We start from the raw sequence: 17,376 nt of genomic DNA, 5'->3' as shown, positions 1-17,376 counted from the left end.
TGTACCTCCTTCAGCCAGACGTCGATGTGAGTTATGGCGGCGTCCCTCTGCTTCTCCACGGCGGCTTTCTCGTCCTTTAGGGCCTGTAGCTCCGCCTCCTGCGCCTCCGTCCTCACGCGCTCCATCTCCTGCCTCAGCTCCTCCAGCTCCTCCTGCCACCTCCTCTGCTCCTCCTCCTGCTCCTCTGTGAGCGCAGCCAGCTTCCGCTCGCTCTCCTGCAGCTCGTTGGCCAACCTGGTCCAGAGGAGAGACGTGGTGAAGGTCAGGGGGTTTGTCTCCTGGTCGTTCCACAGATGACTCAGCAGAACAGAGACACAGTATCAGAGGTTTCTACCTCTTCTTCTCCTCCTCCGCTCGGTCCTTCTCTGACGTCATCTCTTGTTTTTTGGATAAGAAGTTCTTCCTGATGGCCTTGGAGTTGTTCAGCTGCAGTTTGACTCGCACTGACTCCAGTTTGTCCATCACAGCCTGAAACACACAGTGTGATGGTGAAACACAATCCAGACACACACTGGAGCCTGCACACTTCAAACTAGGGGTGCAACGATTAGTCGAATGTCGTCGACAAAAATCGATGACAAGAATAGTCGCCAACAAATTGACTCGTCGATGATTTGTTGGTTACGTCATAACACGTGTTTTTCGTGCCGTGCAGTTGAACTAAACGTCGTTTTACCGGAGGTGCTGATGAAAGCAGCTGAGGAGTGAGCCATCTCGCTTTCTTCCTATCTCTGAAAGTCACGCATGTGCAATAGCGTCAAAACACGGTCCGATGGCGTCCTCCGCTGCAGCAGCGTCGCGCACCAGAAAGTAAAAAGTTCCAGAGAACTTCACCCGTAACAGCCCGAAATAAACTACCTGCAGTATCTGTACAGCACCTGCTCTCCATGGAAGCAGGACACGTGCATGTGAGGAGGAGGAGTCACGTGTGACATCGTAACGGAGACGATGCGGACTCGCCTACGTCAGATGTTATATATAAACGTATATACCTGTGTGCAGGATTCTAGCATCCATTACAAAAATATGGTTTAAACTTATTATTAACGAGTTTGAAAGCGTTATGTAATCCTACTGCCTGACAAACGTCTTTTTTTAATCACACTTATTTAGTCCGAAGAAGACTGTAGTTTGGTTTGTTGATGTTTTTATTGCTGTTATTTTCCCTGTCATTTTTGTTAACACGAAAAATGGATACTTGATTTTTAATTTATTTTTAGTATCAGCACTTGGCCTGTTCTTGGTTGACATGAAAAAGGGAAACTTAAATTTAAAATTTTGTATTAGCACTTTGCCTGTCCTTGCTTTTAAATGGACAAAAACTTGATTTCTTTGCTTTTGTGTCAACAGTACCCTTATATGCAGCAACGTTTATTAAAATAAATTTTTTTTGAATGAAGTATCGATCTTTATTGCCTTTATTTTCAGTCATCACTTGCCTCGAACAACCTCAAGCTAAATTTAAAGCTGTTTGCTAAATAAGAGCAATTGAGAATTTGTGTCATTCATAATCCGATTAGTCGATTAATCGTTTCAATAATCGGTGACTAATCGACGATCAGAATAGTCGTTAGTTGCAAAGTATCTTTATACTTATAGAAATATGAAACGACTTGTTATGCGTGAGCGTCGGTCTGACCTGGTGCTGCCGTGCCGCCTCCTCCTTCTTCTTCTGCAGTTGTTGTTTGTGTTTGTCTTGCTCCGCCTCCTCCTCGCCCTGCTTCCTCTTCAGACCGCCGTACTCCTCCGACAGGCTGACGCTGTAATCCAACATGGCCGACACCTGCCTCTCCCAGTCGGGCTCCGTGTTGACGCCCGACTCTCCTGTGGTGGCGTCCGTCTGCACGGCCTGAACCCTCCTCAGCACGTCTGGGGGGGGAACGTTTCAGTTTTAATCATGTCCCGTCTGCTAATTTAAAGGAGGCGGGGTTTACGACCAACATTTCTACCAACCACTGGGGGGTGATCAAGATCCGGTCGCTACTCTGTCAGTTTTAAAACCGCAACCTGAAATACTGTCACTGTGGACCTGTACCACACTCCGCTCCATGTACACTTACTTCACATCATATGTGATATGTGTTCATATAAACCATATTGATTTTATATATCATTTTATACAATAATATTGTCTTTTGCACACTCTGTCTACATATTCCTACACTCATAGTATATTATATTATCTATTGTATAGTCAAATACTTATATTTATACCTCTACTATATATCATATATTATATCATACTCTTTGTATATTCTTTGTATATATAAGTCTATATACACATATTTATACCTGTGTACATGTTATAATTATAATTATTATTATTATATTACTACTATTATTATTATTATATATACTGTTGCTGCCATTATTACTATATACTGCTATTATATTGGTATAATTACTATCATATATAAATATATATTATGTTATATTATATACTATATATACTGTACTATTTTTATATACTGTCTAACAATAACATTACCATCATATCATCAGTACTATTACCATCATCTTGCCACTGCACCTTATCTACCTATTTATCTTGTGTTTCTGTTTTTATTCTTTCTACCTCAATATTTTTTATTGTATTTTATTGTATTCAAATATACTGGCTGGTATGACGTCTTAATTTCCCTTCGGGGATGAATAAAGTAATCTATCTATCTATCTATCTATAATTTAATGAACGATGGTTTCGTCTTTCACCGTTCAGGGTTTGTCTTTGCTAGTTTCACAAAAGCTACGACTCTTATTGTCACATCTTGTTTACGTGCTGTTGTAGCTGTCGTATGTCGCAAAGTCCCGAGAAACTTCTACGATGTTCTGCTGCAATCACAATGTAAACATGTCGACATTATGAGATTGACCTCATTCATGGTTCATCGGAAAATAGTGTTTACATGTAAGTTTCTAATTGTCTGTATCGGGTTAATACAAGAATGTTTGCGTCTACGAATAAAAGGTTATTGAATAATATATAATACTACTATATACTACTACTATCAATATATAGAGTCAATATGCAGTTATATATATATATTATATATTATATATATATATATATATAGACATATATATATAATTGACTATATATTGACTATCAATATATATATATAGTCAATAACCTTTTTATATACTTGGGCTGCTACGAGATGATGACGGTTTGAGTTCCGGTTGAACTCATCATTTCCACACATGATGTCAAACTGCAGAAGTTTGGTGTCAGCTCAGTTAGCATTAGCATCAGCATTAGCATTAGCCAGATCTTCCTAATGAATTGAGTGAACTTGTGGTTTTTACGTTTCACCGAGATGTTCGCTAGCTCCTTCATGAACTCCTCACGATCCTTCAGATCCTCCAGCTCCTCCAGCTCCTCGTCATCCAGCTCCTCCCACTCCCCATCTTCCTCCTCCTCCTGTGCCCGGAGCTGGACCTCTTCTCCCGGGTTCATTCTCACCGATTCCCCGCTAACATCCATGCTAGCATCCATGCTAACAAGATGCTAGCAGAGACACAAAGGTGCCACTTGAAGTTTGGATCCCGTTCCGTGTCCTGCGCCGCTTCGGATTCTCACTGAGTCTCTAAGAAAACTTATGACAAATAAAAACTAACTTTATTCAGCTCACTGTCGCTGCTGCGGCTTCCGCCCTGTGCAGAAGTGTTGGTGCGTCGCTGAACTGGATCCGACTGAAACGCGTCATCTGTCCAGGGGGTTCCGCCTCAAAGATCGTCCGTTTGAGGATGTACCGGATGTACCAATAAAAAGACACAAACCACCGCAACTGAAATCAGAACAATCAAAAATAAGAATAATAACAAGGCTACATATTATTTAAAATACAGAGAGAATCATGGTGAATTTTCACATGACTATTTAAGAATAAAACGATGATTACAGTTGTTATAATAAAAGTTTTATCTCCTGCACATGAATGTAAATCTTTAATTTACTGAGCCTTGTTTTCATCCGAATAATTAAGTGTTTTTCTTACTTTCATTTAGTTTTGGAACAAAATGAAAAGGACACAATAATTAAATATTGAAATGCATTAATAAATAATTAAATGTATTTACATCGGGTCTCTTATTTTGGAAATACACACCGGATGTTAGCTTGGCAGCAGTAAGCTTCCTGTTAGGCGCAGTGTTTTTGTCCGGTCGATGCAGAGCTGTCTCTCTTTAGCTACCTAGCATCGTTAGCATCGTTAGCCGCTGTGTTGTCATGTCAACAACACGGAGCTGTTAACAGAGCGTCTCTTCATCCACATCTGGAGGACACACATCTGGAGGACACACATCTGGAGGACACACATCCGGAGGACACACATCTGGAGGACACACATCCGGAGGACACACATCTGGACTCCGCAGAACTGGGAGATGAAATGACAACGTCCACACTGCAGGTCCGTGCTAGCTGGCTAGGTGTTAGCATGCTACACCGGTAGCATTGTTAGCAAAGCAGTTTCTTTCACTACAGTGTTTCCTTCTTATTGAAACTAGCATTAGCATCACACGGACGTGCTAACGACACATTGACGTTATACTGCAGGAAGTGAGTTAGCTCACTTGCTGCTGCAGGATGTTTATAACGGTGTTAGCCTGTTAGCATGTTAGCATGTTAGCTGCGGCTTAGATAGATAGATAGATAGATAGATAGATAGATAGATAGATAGATAGATAGATAGATAGATAGATAGATAGATAGATAGATAGATAGATTACTTTATTCATCCCCAAAGGGAAATTAAGTCGTCATAGCAGCCGGTATATTTCAATACAATAAAATACAATACAATAGAATAAAATAAAAAATATTGAGGTAGAAAGAATAAAAAACAGAAACACAAGATAAATAGGTAGATAAGGTGCAGTGGCAAGATGATGGTAATAGTACTGATGATATGATGGTAATGTTATTGTTAGACAATATATAAAAATAGTACAGTATATATAGTATATAATATAACATAATATATATTTATATATGATAGTAATTATACCAATATAATAGCAGTATATAGTAATAATGGCAGCAACAGTATATATAATAATAATAGTAATAGTAATATCATAATAATAATTATAACATTTACACATGTATAAATATGTGTATATAGACTTATGTATACAAAGAATTTACAGAGAGTATGATATAATATATGATATATAGTAGAGGTATAAATATAAGTATTTGAATAACACGAACACAACCAAGAGTTATGGAACGTTTTTTTTGACGAGTCATTACTTTAACAAACGTGTCTGAAGAAGCAGCGACTCCAACCGGACCCACGTGACCGCTGCTTTGTTTTGGTTGAAGCTAACACGTGACCTCCACCTTCCTGTCTGTCTGTCTGTCTCCACCCGCCCTCCACCTTGTCTCCGCCCACCCTCCACCTTGTCTCCACCCACCCTCCACCTTGTCTCCGCCCCCCCTCCACCTTGTCTCCACCCACCCTCCACCTTGTCTCCACCCACCCTCCACCTTGTCTCCGCCCCCTCCACATTGTCTCCGCCCCCTCCACCTTGTCTCCACCCACCCTCCACCTTGTCTCCGCCCCCTCCACATTGTCTCCGCCCACCCTCCACCTTGTCTCCACCCACCCTCCACCTTGTCTCCGCCCACCCTCCACCTTGTCTCCACCCACCCTCCACCTTGTCTCCGCCCACCCTCCACCTTGTCTCCACCCACCCTCCACCTTGTCTCCACCCACCCTCCACCGTGTCTCCGCCCCCTCCACATTGTCTCCACCTTGTCTCCGCCCACACTCCACATTATCTCCGCCCCCACCCCCCACCTTGTCTCCGCCCCCTCCACATTGTCTCCACCCCCCTCCACCTTGTCTCCGACCACACTCCACATTGTCTCCGCCCCCCCTCCACCTTGTCTCCGCCCCCCCCCTGTGGTTCCCTGCTGCAGAAAGCGATCGATCTTGTGACCAAAGCCACAGAAGAAGACAAGGCCAAGAACTATGACGAGGCGCTGCACCTGTACCAGCACGCCGTGGAGTACTTCCTGCACGCCATCAAGTGTGAGCACTACACCCCCCCCCCCCCCCCCTTTCAAACAGGAGAATCCTTACCTCCACATGTCACAGAGGACACACACACCTCTGGTCTGTATGTGCAGTGTCTCTATTGGACAAGTCTCACTCTCCAGAAACATTCCAGATGTGAATTCCAGAGAATGTCCACACGATTACGTCCAGACTTTTCTTTGGAGTTTTACACATTATTAACACAGCAGGAGAATCTCTGGTCAGACACGTCAACACAACAACACACACGTCTCCCGAGCGTTCAGCAGAGGTGGAGCAACACGATATTTGTATTCTTTCTTTTTTTATCTCAGTTTTGTATCTGTTGTTAGTTAGAAACTTCCCCCTCTGAGACATTTGTATTTTCACGTCCAGCTCCTCCAGATATCAGAATCAGAATCAGAAATCAGAAGGTATTTATTGCCAAGTAGGTTTACACCTACCTGGAATTTGCTTTGGTTATTGGTGCATACAATGAACATAGAAACATAAAAACACAATAAATACACCACACATAAGAGAAACAATAGTAAAAATAAAAAAAAACAATATAAATTTACTCACTATTTACTTCTTATTTACTCACTTTTTCTAATATTTATACAAGGTAGCATTTATTTAGACATAAACATATCTATATAAAAATATATAAAAGATAAAAGCTATAAAAAGTGAAGTAAAAGGTGAAATGCACAATGCCCAATGCAAAAAGCAAAACAGTGAACAGTGTCAAATTGCAATATGCAATGTGTAACAGAGTGTTATATATAATATAATATATATATGTCAGGAGATTATTAGGAGTTCAGTGCCGCTCTGGAAGCAGCAGAGAGATGTTGCCTTCATCCATCTCTCGTCTCGCTCCCTTCCTAACTCGGCCTTGGATCCTCTGCAGTAGAGAAATGAGGATTCAGTATTAAACACACACACACACATGTGGTGGATTTAGATCCTCTTCCTCACCTGGTCTGTGTGCTGTCATCCTGTGTCAGAGCGGCCCAGCAATAAGACAATTCATACTGAATTCAAAATCCTAAAACAACACTCTGCAATAGACCTAAACCATAAAAATGTCTATAACACTAACATTGGTTGTTTTTATTCAAGTGTGGTGTTTGACCCTCAGATGAGGCCCACAGCGACAAGGCGAAGGAAAGCATCCGAGCCAAGTGCCTTCAGTACCTGGACCGGGCGGAGAAGCTCAAGGACTACCTGAAGAACAAAGACAAGCAGGGCAAGAAGCCCGTGAAGGAGGCGCAGAGCAATGACAAGTAGGTCGTCTTCAGACTCGTTGTGTAGCGTTGTCTTCAGGTTCTGATTCCTGTGTGTTGGTATCGTAGGAGCGACAGTGACAGCGAGGGAGAAAACCCCGAGAAGAAGAAGCTGCAGGAGCAACTCATGGGTGAGTGGACCTCATCCCTCGTGGCTGTGAAAGTCATGATGTTGTTTTCTGTGTGATCAGTTTGTGTTTGTTAATACTTGCTGACTCTACCTGTGGTTTCATAAGGAGGCTGTCGGCAGAGGAATGAACTTTTGAATGTGTTGTGTCCTCGTGTTTGGATCCTGGAAGACGTCTCCAAGCAGTTTGGATCCCTCTGCCCTCTGCCCCGACTTTAACTTAGCACTATTTCAGTCCGAGTTCCAAATGCCTCTCATCTGCGCTCGTGTTCTGACGTATCTGGACATCGCAAACTTGGAACCTCTAAGCCTTTTACTATAATGTAGAGTCACTGCCCTGGAAAAACCTATTTTGATCAGTAGTCCCGGTGTTAGGATTCAGGGAGGTTCTGAGTTCCTGTCAGGTGTTTGGTGTTTGAAGGTTGTTGAGAGCTTCATCGTGTGCAGGTGCCATCGTGATGGAGAAGCCCAACGTCCGGTGGAGCGATGTGGCCGGACTGGAGGGAGCCAAGGAAGCTCTGAAGGAAGCCGTCATCCTGCCCATCAAGTTCCCACATCTCTTCACAGGTCGGATCATCTCAACACTTGTGATCAGCTGAGATTTTTTTTACTTATTAATGTTTAATGACATTATAACTGTTCCACGGCACATTTTAAAGTTGTCTCTACTTCCAGCCATGACTGTGCTGTTTCTATAAAGTTATTTCATAGTGAAACAAAAGCCAGTTATATAAATGTGACAGAGAGTTCAGAAATGACAGTCTCTGATTTTAGATTTCAGAATTATAAATACTTTCCTTTGTCGCTTAAATTATTATTGTTTTTGATTGCAATTTTTCACTTTTCCTCCATTTCCAGATTATTGTATCGCTCTAAATAAAGCTTTCCTCATCACTTTAGTAGTTTATATGACTGAATTAAACAGTTTCTCTCTGGTGTGTGTGTCTGTCCTCAGGCAAGCGGACTCCATGGAGGGGCATCCTGCTGTTCGGACCCCCGGGGACCGGGAAGTCCTACCTGGCCAAGGCCGTGGCCACAGAGGCCAACAACTCCACCTTCTTCTCCGTCTCCTCCTCAGACCTCATGTCCAAGTGGCTGGGAGAGAGTGAGAAGTAGGTGGTCTCCTCATGTGCTCTGTGTTATAAAGAGAGAGAGTGTGGGTTCCTTTGATCGATGAAGCTTCTACTGGACGCTACGTCCCACGAGTGTTTCACTTAAGCAGAGGAGGCTTCAGGGGCTTGTAGAACTGGAGAGCACGGCTGATAGATAGATAGATAGATAGATAGATAGATAGATAGATAGATAGATAGATAGATAGATAGATAGATAGATAGATAGATAGATAGATAGATAGATAGATAGATAGATAGATAGATAGATAGATAGATAGATAGATAGATAGATAGATAGATAGATTAGAAGGGAAATTAAGTTGTCATAGCAGCCGGTATATTTGAATACAATAAAATACAATAGAATAAAATTAAAAATATTGAGGTAGAAAGAATAAAAAACAGAAACACAAGATAAATAGGTAGATAAGGTGCAGTGGCAAGATGATGGTAATAGTACTGATGATATGATGGTAATGTTATTGTTAGACAGTATATAAAAATAGTACAGTATATATAGTATATAATATAACATAATATATATTTATATATGATAGTAATTATACCAATATAAAAGCAGTATATGGTAATGGCAGCAACAGTATATATAATAATAATGGTGCTTTAAAAATAGTAATTATAACATGTACACATGTATAAATATGTGTATATAGACTTATGTAAACAAGAATATACAGAGAGTATGATATGATATATAGTAGAGGTATGAATATGAATATAAGTATTTGACTATACAATAGGTAATATAATATACTATGAGTCTAAGAATATGTAGACAGAGTGTGCAAAAGACAATATTATTGTATAAAATGATATATAATATCAATATGGTTTATATGAACACATATGATGTGAAGTAAGTGTATATGGAGCGGAGTGTTGTACAGGTACACAGGGCTGGTAGAGTTCTGTAGAGGTTGATCTCAGCAGGTCACTCTCTGCTGTGGCTTGTTCAAGACGAGCGTTTCATTGTTACTCTCTGACTCTTCATCCCTGTGGACTGTTGTCTCCTGTCTCTCCGTCTCACTCTGTCCTCCCTCTCTCTGTCTCGCAGGCTGGTGAAGAACCTGTTTGACTTGGCTCGCCAGCACAAACCCTCCATCATCTTCATCGACGAGGTGGACTCGCTGTGCGGCTCCAGGAACGAGAACGAGAGCGAGGCCGCCCGCCGCATCAAGACCGAGTTCCTGGTGCAGATGCAGGGTGAGCTCATGGTGATCAGACCATCAGACTGACCTACAGTGAAGAAGAATATAGAGAATCAAATAGTACAATATATTGGAATCAAACGCTGTGATACAGAAACCTGTGAAGCAGTTTCCTCCTGTTGACCGAAGCTCTCTGGTTCTGTAGGAGTGGGAAACAACAACGACGGCATCTTGGTGTTGGGAGCCACCAACATCCCCTGGGTCCTAGACGCTGCCATTCGCAGAAGGTCAGAGGTCACTATGATTCACCTCGTGTCCACCTTGTTTTCCAGGGGTCATCGGGATACTTGTTATTATCACATTATTATCATAATGACTAAAACGTCTGTGCTGTCCTGTGGCAGGTTTGAGAAGCGTATCTACATCCCTCTGCCGGAGGAGCCGGCTCGGGCTCAGATGTTCCGTCTCCATCTGGGCAACACGCCACGCAGCCTGAGTGAGGCCGACCTGCGGCAGCTCGCCCACAAGACACACGGATACTCTGGAGCCGACATCAGCGTCATCGTCCGGGACGCGCTCATGCAGCCGGTCAGGAAGGTCCAGTCGGCCACGCACTTCAAAAAGGTGACGTCATCAGAAACCAGAGAGAAAGAGAAGAGGTCAAATCCTCATCGTGGGTGTTCTTGTACATTTCACGTAAATGTTGTGATTTATTTCCTTCTTGTGTCTCCTGCAGGTTGGAGGTCCGTCAAGAAGCAACAACCAGATCATGGTGGACGACCTCCTGACCCCTTGTTCCCCTGGCGACCCTGCAGCCATAGAGATGACCTGGATGGAGGTGCCGAGTGACAAACTGCTGGAGCCCATAGTCTGCATGGTGAGATGTTCAGGAGATTCATTAACAATAAGCAAAACAGTGATGGAACTGAACTAAACTGCTCCTCTAAGAACAGTCTTCCTGAAGGGCCGTCCCACTTCCTCTACGTGTTTGTGTTGTTCGATGATCTCTGATGAAAACCTGATGAACGTCTCTGTGTCCTCTGTCCTCTGTGTCCTCTGTCCTCTGTGTCCTCTGTCCTCTGTGTCCTCTGTCCTCTGTGTCCTCTGTGTCCTCTGCAGTCGGACATGCTGCGCTCTCTGTCCACCACCCGTCCCACCGTCAACTCTGAAGACCTGTTCAAGGTCCAGAAGTTCACAGACGACTTTGGGATGGAGGGCTGAGAGACGAAGCTCCTCCCACATCACTGGAGTCCACCAGAAGGGTCAACACCCCCCCCCCCCACCATCCTGTAGATCTTCAGCTCGGTTCACGGCCTCTCATGGATTTAACAGATACGAGTCTCGTATTATTTATTTTATTTATACTTAAATCCCTGGAGGACGTCGACCAAAAGCAAGAATAAAAAAAACCTTGTTGTGAGTTGATAATCTGCTTCAGTGCATCAGAAGAACTTTCCCTCTAACCTGCAGTAAACCTGAGTCCTGACCCGGGGAGTTGGTCCCTCTCTGAGCCGCTTCACTCTCTGACTGAAGGACTGAACATTGAGCCATCGTGCACTTTGAAGGACGACGACGTTTGAAGAAGAAACAGAAGAAGTTCTGAAGAAGTGTTTTTATTGTGTGTCTTAATGTAAATGTCTATATGTGAAGAGCCCTGTTATTTTATTATTTGAAGTGTTAAATTAACGGCTTGTCGCTGCCTCCGTGTCCCTCGATGGCTCGAGAGCTGTTTGGTTCAGTATTAACATCGTTTTCCCTCAATCCAGAAAACTGGAAAAAGAATCCTGTGGTTTCTCTCGAGATGAATGTCTCACGTCTGTGTCCATTCAGCAGCTGTCCTCCACCTTTACATCAAATCACAGCCTCTTCACCAGCCGCAGATTTGGAATTGTTGATTATAATTTACCTTTTTATTTAAAGTGTTCTTAAGAAACTGAGAAAAAAGCCCAATCTTGTAATGTTTAGGAAAATGGAAAAACTAGATCCTGAATCCTCCTGAATCTGCTCCAAAATGTAAGGAGTTAAAAGTCAAAGTTCTCAGAGAAGTTGATCATCTTCATTAAAAAGCTCCAGAACAGCTGCTAAATAGAACAAGAGCTGAGATGGAGTTTACTGCTCAGATGAACTCCGTTTCCCAGAATCCTCTTTGTGTGAACATGAGCCCTTTTCTTTTGCTGCATTGACGCTTCAGTCTTAGTTCTGACGGACGTTAAACATTATTTATTCCACTTGTGACTAGACTCATAGATTCAGTTTGTTTACACTTGTTTCATGGAGCTTGACTGAAAGTCTGCTTGTTCTTTTGGGACACACACACACACACACACACACACACACACGGTTCTTTTACATCCAACTGTCACATCATGATCACGCAGCAGCAGCACTTGTGGTGCTTGTGTGTTTGTGGAGGTTTGTGTGTTTGTGGTGGTCGGGGGGGGGTTCGGTTCTCAAACTTCCTGTACAGGGACGTCCTTGCCTCCATGTAACCACGACAACCAACTTACCCTGATTAATAAAAACTGACATTTCAAATGGAGAAAAAAAACAGAGTTGCTGGTTTGACATTTTTCTCATGTTTATGGTTTGAACACGTTTAGAGTCTCGAACAGTCACATGATCAGAGTCACATGATCAGAGTCACATGATCAGTGTCACATGATCAGAGTCACATGCTCTTTACCCGCTCGCAGACAGGAGTCTGAACACGAGTGATTCTACTGACGAGGCCACAGTTTATTTACAGTAAATTACGGTTTGAGGCTTTAAGCTTGAGGCTCTTAAAGGAAAAGTTCAACACAAAGACTGTAAACAAAGATGCTTCACTTCCTGTCACTATCCAGAAATGAAGTAAAAGTATTTTACATCAGCAGATGTGTCCTCAACACGTCTTGGGTCCATTCACACCTGAACTCACAGCTGCCCACTGTGTTAGGTATCAGGTGAACTGATAGAACTCAGATGTCCTACAGCTCCACGATGTCCCTGAACACATCCTCCTCAAACAGAATAAATGGTAAATGGTTTATAAAGATCTTTTCTCGTGTTGATGACTGTTGTAATGAGAAATGTCAAGCTGTTTCACCACCTGTGCAAAAACCTTAGACATAAAATTCGACCCCTGGTCCGTCTGCACCACCCGTGGCAAACCAAACAAGGAAAAAAACTTAGTCAACGCTTTAATGACTGCAGGGGCGGTGATCCTCCGCAGAGGAATAGCCTCAGGAAAACGAGTGTTAACGCACATAATGGTCAGGAGAAACTGATGACCCGCCTTTGTACGGGGAAGAGGCCCTACACAGTCTACGATAACACGTTCGAAAGGCTCCCCTACAACAGGAATCGGATAGAGTGGAAACGGGGGAATGGTTTGATTGGGCTTACCAGAGAGTTGACAGACATGGCAGGTCCTACAGTGCTGACGCACATCGGCTTTAAGACCCGGCCAAAAAAAACAACACAACACTCTATCATATGTCTTATTTACCCCAAGATGGCCAGCCAGAGGATTATCATGGGCCAGCTTCAAAACTTCTGGTCGAAACAGCTGTGGAACTACAACTTGCTTCACAACCCCCCAATCCTCTTGAAAACCCAAACGTGGTGGCAGCCACGCACGCATCAGCACCCCGTCCTTCAAGAAATACCTGGGAGACCCACCCCCATCATCATCATTCAAACCCACAGCCGCAAAAAGAGAAACCAGCGTGGGATCACGCTGCTGTTCGATAATAAGCTGTTCACGTGACATGGACAATTTAACATCTGAACTGTCCAATATAGAAAGGGGAGATGGCGGGGGAAAAGGAACCGGGCCTGGGGAGGGAAGAGAAACCGGGTCTGGGGAAGGAAGAGAAACCGGGTCTGGGGAGGGAAGGGCTGGTAACACTGACGAACCGTCCCCAGCCATAAAACTGTCACTCAATTCTACTTCCTCATCACCGGACTCAGGCTGCAGCTGACGTTGCTTTGCTGCCATGGCACGGGTAATGGCGCAGACAGAAAACACCCCTGGGAACTTTCTCACCAACTCATCTGAACACCCAGACCGGGGAACAGCTGTTACTTCAGGATTAAGCAGGACCTTCCCCCCCGCTAAATCGTTCCCCAGGATGAAAGACACCCCCCCGACAGGAAACTCATCACTGACACCGACAATAACAGGCCCCGTAACCAACTCCGAGTCCAGGTGAATGGTGTGCAAAGGAATCCCCACAAACTGCATCCCAAACCCACGGACTAACGCAGCCGAGTCGGTTGAAGATTTCTCAGACAGAGGCAACACTCCACTCAAAATGACCGACTGAGAGGCTGCACTGTCCCTCAGAATAACGACAGGGACTTTCGGGCCTCCCGCAGTCAGCGAGACCGCCCCCTTCATGACGAAAGGCAAAAACACACCATCAAGCTCCGGAGACTGCCCAGGATGAGAGCGTGAGAGAGATGAACTGGGAGCACTAGGAGACTGACTCAATGAGCTTTCGGTTTTTAACAAATTAACAGCTTTAGGAGGCTTGTCCCTTTTGTTCAAAGCAAAACAGTAATTAACTGTATGGCCACGCTTCTTGCAAAAGGAACAAACCCTGTCACTCTCCTTACCCCCTCCACTCTCCCTACGCGTCACAGGGGGCCTGGGCGCAGAGAAGCTGCGACCCAGGGAGGACTGTGGCTTATCATAACTGTCCCTATGAGTCAAAACGTATTCATCAGCAAGTACCGCAGCCCTAGAAATTTCTAGCACGTTACGGTCGTTAATGTGTGTCACAATTCGTTCAGGCAAACAATTCTTAAAGTCTTCCAGCAACATCAACTCACGCAAGCCAGCGAAATCAGAAACCTTCATAGAGCGACACCAACGATCAAATAACACTCCCTTCTCATGACCAAACTCCATGTATGTCTTCTCATACGACTTCTTGAGACGACGGTACCTCTGGCGATATGCCTCGGGCACTAACTCGTAGGCCCTCAGCACCGCCTCTTTGACATGATCATAATTCAGGCTCATACCAGACTCCAAAGACGCGTAGGCATCCTGGGCCTTTCCCGTGAACACACATTGTAAAAGCAACGGCCAAAACTGCCTAGGCCACTCCAGGGTCTCAGCTACACGTTCAAACAGGGTGAAATATTTGTCAACATCTTTATCATTAAAAGACGGAACGAAACGGATGCATCTACCTATATCAAAACCACTGGCGGCAGGAGGGGGAGGAGAAGGAGGTGCATGCTGTAACTCCAGCTCCTTCAGATGCACCTGCCTCTTTGTCTCTTCCTCCAGCTTCCGCACCTCCAGTTCACCCAACAGCTCCTTCTCCCTCAGATCCAGACGGCGCAACTCAATCTGCAGCTCCAATCCCCTGAGACGAGCCGCTTCATCCACATCTGACCGTGACTCCACCCCCTTCATGACCGCTTCACTCAAAAGACCCTCTTTATACAACACCGACAGCAGCTCAGTTTTTATAGCCTGCTTCTTCATCTGCTTAGTCACCGTAACTTTAAGAAAACTGGCCAGAGAAATTAACTGCTCTTTAGTGCAAGAACAGAACTGCTCCATCGTCGGATGAGCAACAAACTCCTCAGCACTAAACGCCATGACGAGACTGGCCACACTGATCAGACCAGGGCGAGAGGAAAAAAAACAAAAAAAACAGACCGCTCACCAACCTACTCCCTCAAAAATACCACCCAAGAGGGCAAAACACAGCAGCACCAAAAAGAAAACCATGGTGCACAAACGTGCCGGCCGAAAAAACACTGGCAACCACACTAGGAAGTCCAAGCCAACAAACTCTGTCAGTGACGACCAAGTCACACCACAAAATCAACTAGACACGGCCTATCACAATAGACACGGCACTCACAGTTGGAATCAACAGAAACACTGAAGACCCAACATGTGATCCCGGACGAGCCCCCAAATATGTTACGGACCTATAAGAAATGGCTCGTGAGGCCCGGAACACATCAAATAAACGAATCAGAAACAACTGTTGCCACTAAATAATAACAAATGTTTATTGGTTGAAACAAACAAATATTTAGAAAGGCAACAAACCAAAAGGGTTGGAGGTTCCCGGCCAAAACAAACAAAAGAGAGGGGAACACTGAGCCAGCCATCGGCCGTCGAAGTCAGTGTTCACCCCCGAACTAAGTCTGCCTAAATAACCCACTACCTAAATGAAAGAAAAAGGTTATCCGAAAACAGGACTACCGGGAACCCCCGAACCAACTACCAACATAACAAAAGCTCAAAAGGACTTCTGGCATGGGGGAAAACGGAGCCTCGGTCTCCTCACCCGTTCACCTGCATGGAAGAATAGAGAGAGAGAAAGAAATTCACAGCCTCCTTAAGTCAGCTCCAGCTGACGAGGTGATGAGTCTCACCTGAGGACTGGCTGCGTGGAGAGAGAGAGAAAGGTGGAGAGAGGCACAAACACACACACATTCTCACACAGAGCCCCACCTCCTGGCCACACGTAACAATGACTCAAAGCACTTTGCAGTTTGCCATTCACACACACATTCACGCAGTGCATCTGTTAGCAGCACATTCAGGGTTCAGCACCAGATGGGTCAGACTGGGGATCGAACCACCGACCGAGAGGACGACCGCTCTGCCTCTTACTATAGCCGCCTAAAACATAAACATATTCCCTAGAATGTTGAACTGTTCCTTTAACAAACAATCAGCAGATTCACGACTTGGCTTCGAGGACACTTTGCCTCAGAAGCTGGTCAGTGACGATCAGACCTGAGATCTGCTCTCACTTCCTGTTTCTCTCATGAATCAACAGATCTGGATCCGGATGAATGGTTCTGAAAACTCTCCTCGAAGATCCAGGTTCCAACTGAACCGATGTTCAGGTCCAAACGAGTGGAGAAACACATCGGGCATATTTTGTAAAGTCGAGTTTCCTTCAAGCACAGACATTGGCAGCGATATGGATTTAAGAACTAATCCAGAAGCATTGAAGATATTTATATTGTTCCGATAAGCAGTTCACAGTTCTACTGAACACTTCAGTCACGCTCTGATCTGTGTGAACGTGTCGAATCTGAAACGTCCTGAGGAGCAGACCCAGGTTTACCCGTGTGGACTGAGGAACTACGTCATCATCATCGGGGGGGGACTGAGCCAGAGAAACATCTGGACTCACGCAGAGGCTTCTCTTTGAAGTAAGAACTCTCCAGACTGTCTTTGGCCGTCGCTCTGCAGCAGGAACAAAACAGAAAGAATCAGACAAAGAGTTTTAACGAATGTGTCGACAAGGTGTTTGAATCTGTTGTGTTTTGTAGAGATGTGATCCAGTGAAGTGTGTGTGTGTGTGTGTGTGTGTGTGTGTGTACCTGCGCTGTGGGTTGTACATGAACAGCAGGTTGAGCAGTGTGTGTCCGGCCTCAGTCAACCAGGTGAACTTATTCTTCAGGTTGTTGTACGACTGCTTCCTCAGACTGTACTGACCCACAAGGGGCAGCTGAGAGAAACCCTGAGACAGACACACACACACACACACACACACACACACACACACACACACACACACACACACACATCAGGCTCATCTTCATATCAACCGCTCATTCTCACAGAGAGAACATCGCTTGTTTGTGTGTGTATGTTTGTGTGTATGTATGTTTGTGTGT

General features: G+C 44.4%; 2 protein-coding genes across 2 annotated transcripts in view; one reads left to right on the top strand and one right to left on the bottom strand.

The window, feature by feature from the left end:
- The window catches only part of rnf214 (ring finger protein 214), a 5,087-nt gene extending 1,409 nt beyond the window's left edge, over positions 1-3,678 (bottom strand). The window contains exons 1-4 of the mRNA XM_061071731.1: positions 3,307-3,678; positions 1,640-1,869; positions 335-468; positions 6-234 (exon numbers count right to left, since the gene is read on the bottom strand). Of these exons, the coding sequence (XP_060927714.1) occupies positions 6-234; positions 335-468; positions 1,640-1,869; positions 3,307-3,496 (783 nt within the window). The 5' untranslated portion in view covers positions 3,497-3,678. The remainder of the gene's footprint in view (positions 1-5; positions 235-334; positions 469-1,639; positions 1,870-3,306) is intronic.
- A 461-nt stretch (positions 3,679-4,139) lies between these two features.
- On the top strand, positions 4,140-12,260 carry LOC133001638 (vacuolar protein sorting-associated protein 4A). The gene is made up of 11 exons (XM_061071261.1): positions 4,140-4,412; positions 5,930-6,041; positions 7,174-7,318; positions 7,388-7,449; positions 7,893-8,012; positions 8,401-8,557; positions 9,633-9,781; positions 9,932-10,013; positions 10,131-10,350; positions 10,463-10,603; positions 10,846-12,260. Exons 1-11 carry the CDS (start codon positions 4,392-4,394, stop codon positions 10,945-10,947), a joined length of 1,311 nt encoding a protein of 436 aa, XP_060927244.1. The 5' UTR covers positions 4,140-4,391; the 3' UTR covers positions 10,948-12,260.
- The last annotated feature ends 5,116 nt before the right edge of the window (positions 12,261-17,376 follow it).

Source organism: Limanda limanda, chromosome 5, assembly GCF_963576545.1.
Source record: "Limanda limanda chromosome 5, fLimLim1.1, whole genome shotgun sequence".
Taxonomy (NCBI): Eukaryota; Metazoa; Chordata; class Actinopteri; order Pleuronectiformes; family Pleuronectidae; genus Limanda; species Limanda limanda.
The sequence above is the reverse complement of the archived record's forward strand: the minus strand, read 5'-3'. Positions and strand labels throughout refer to the sequence as shown.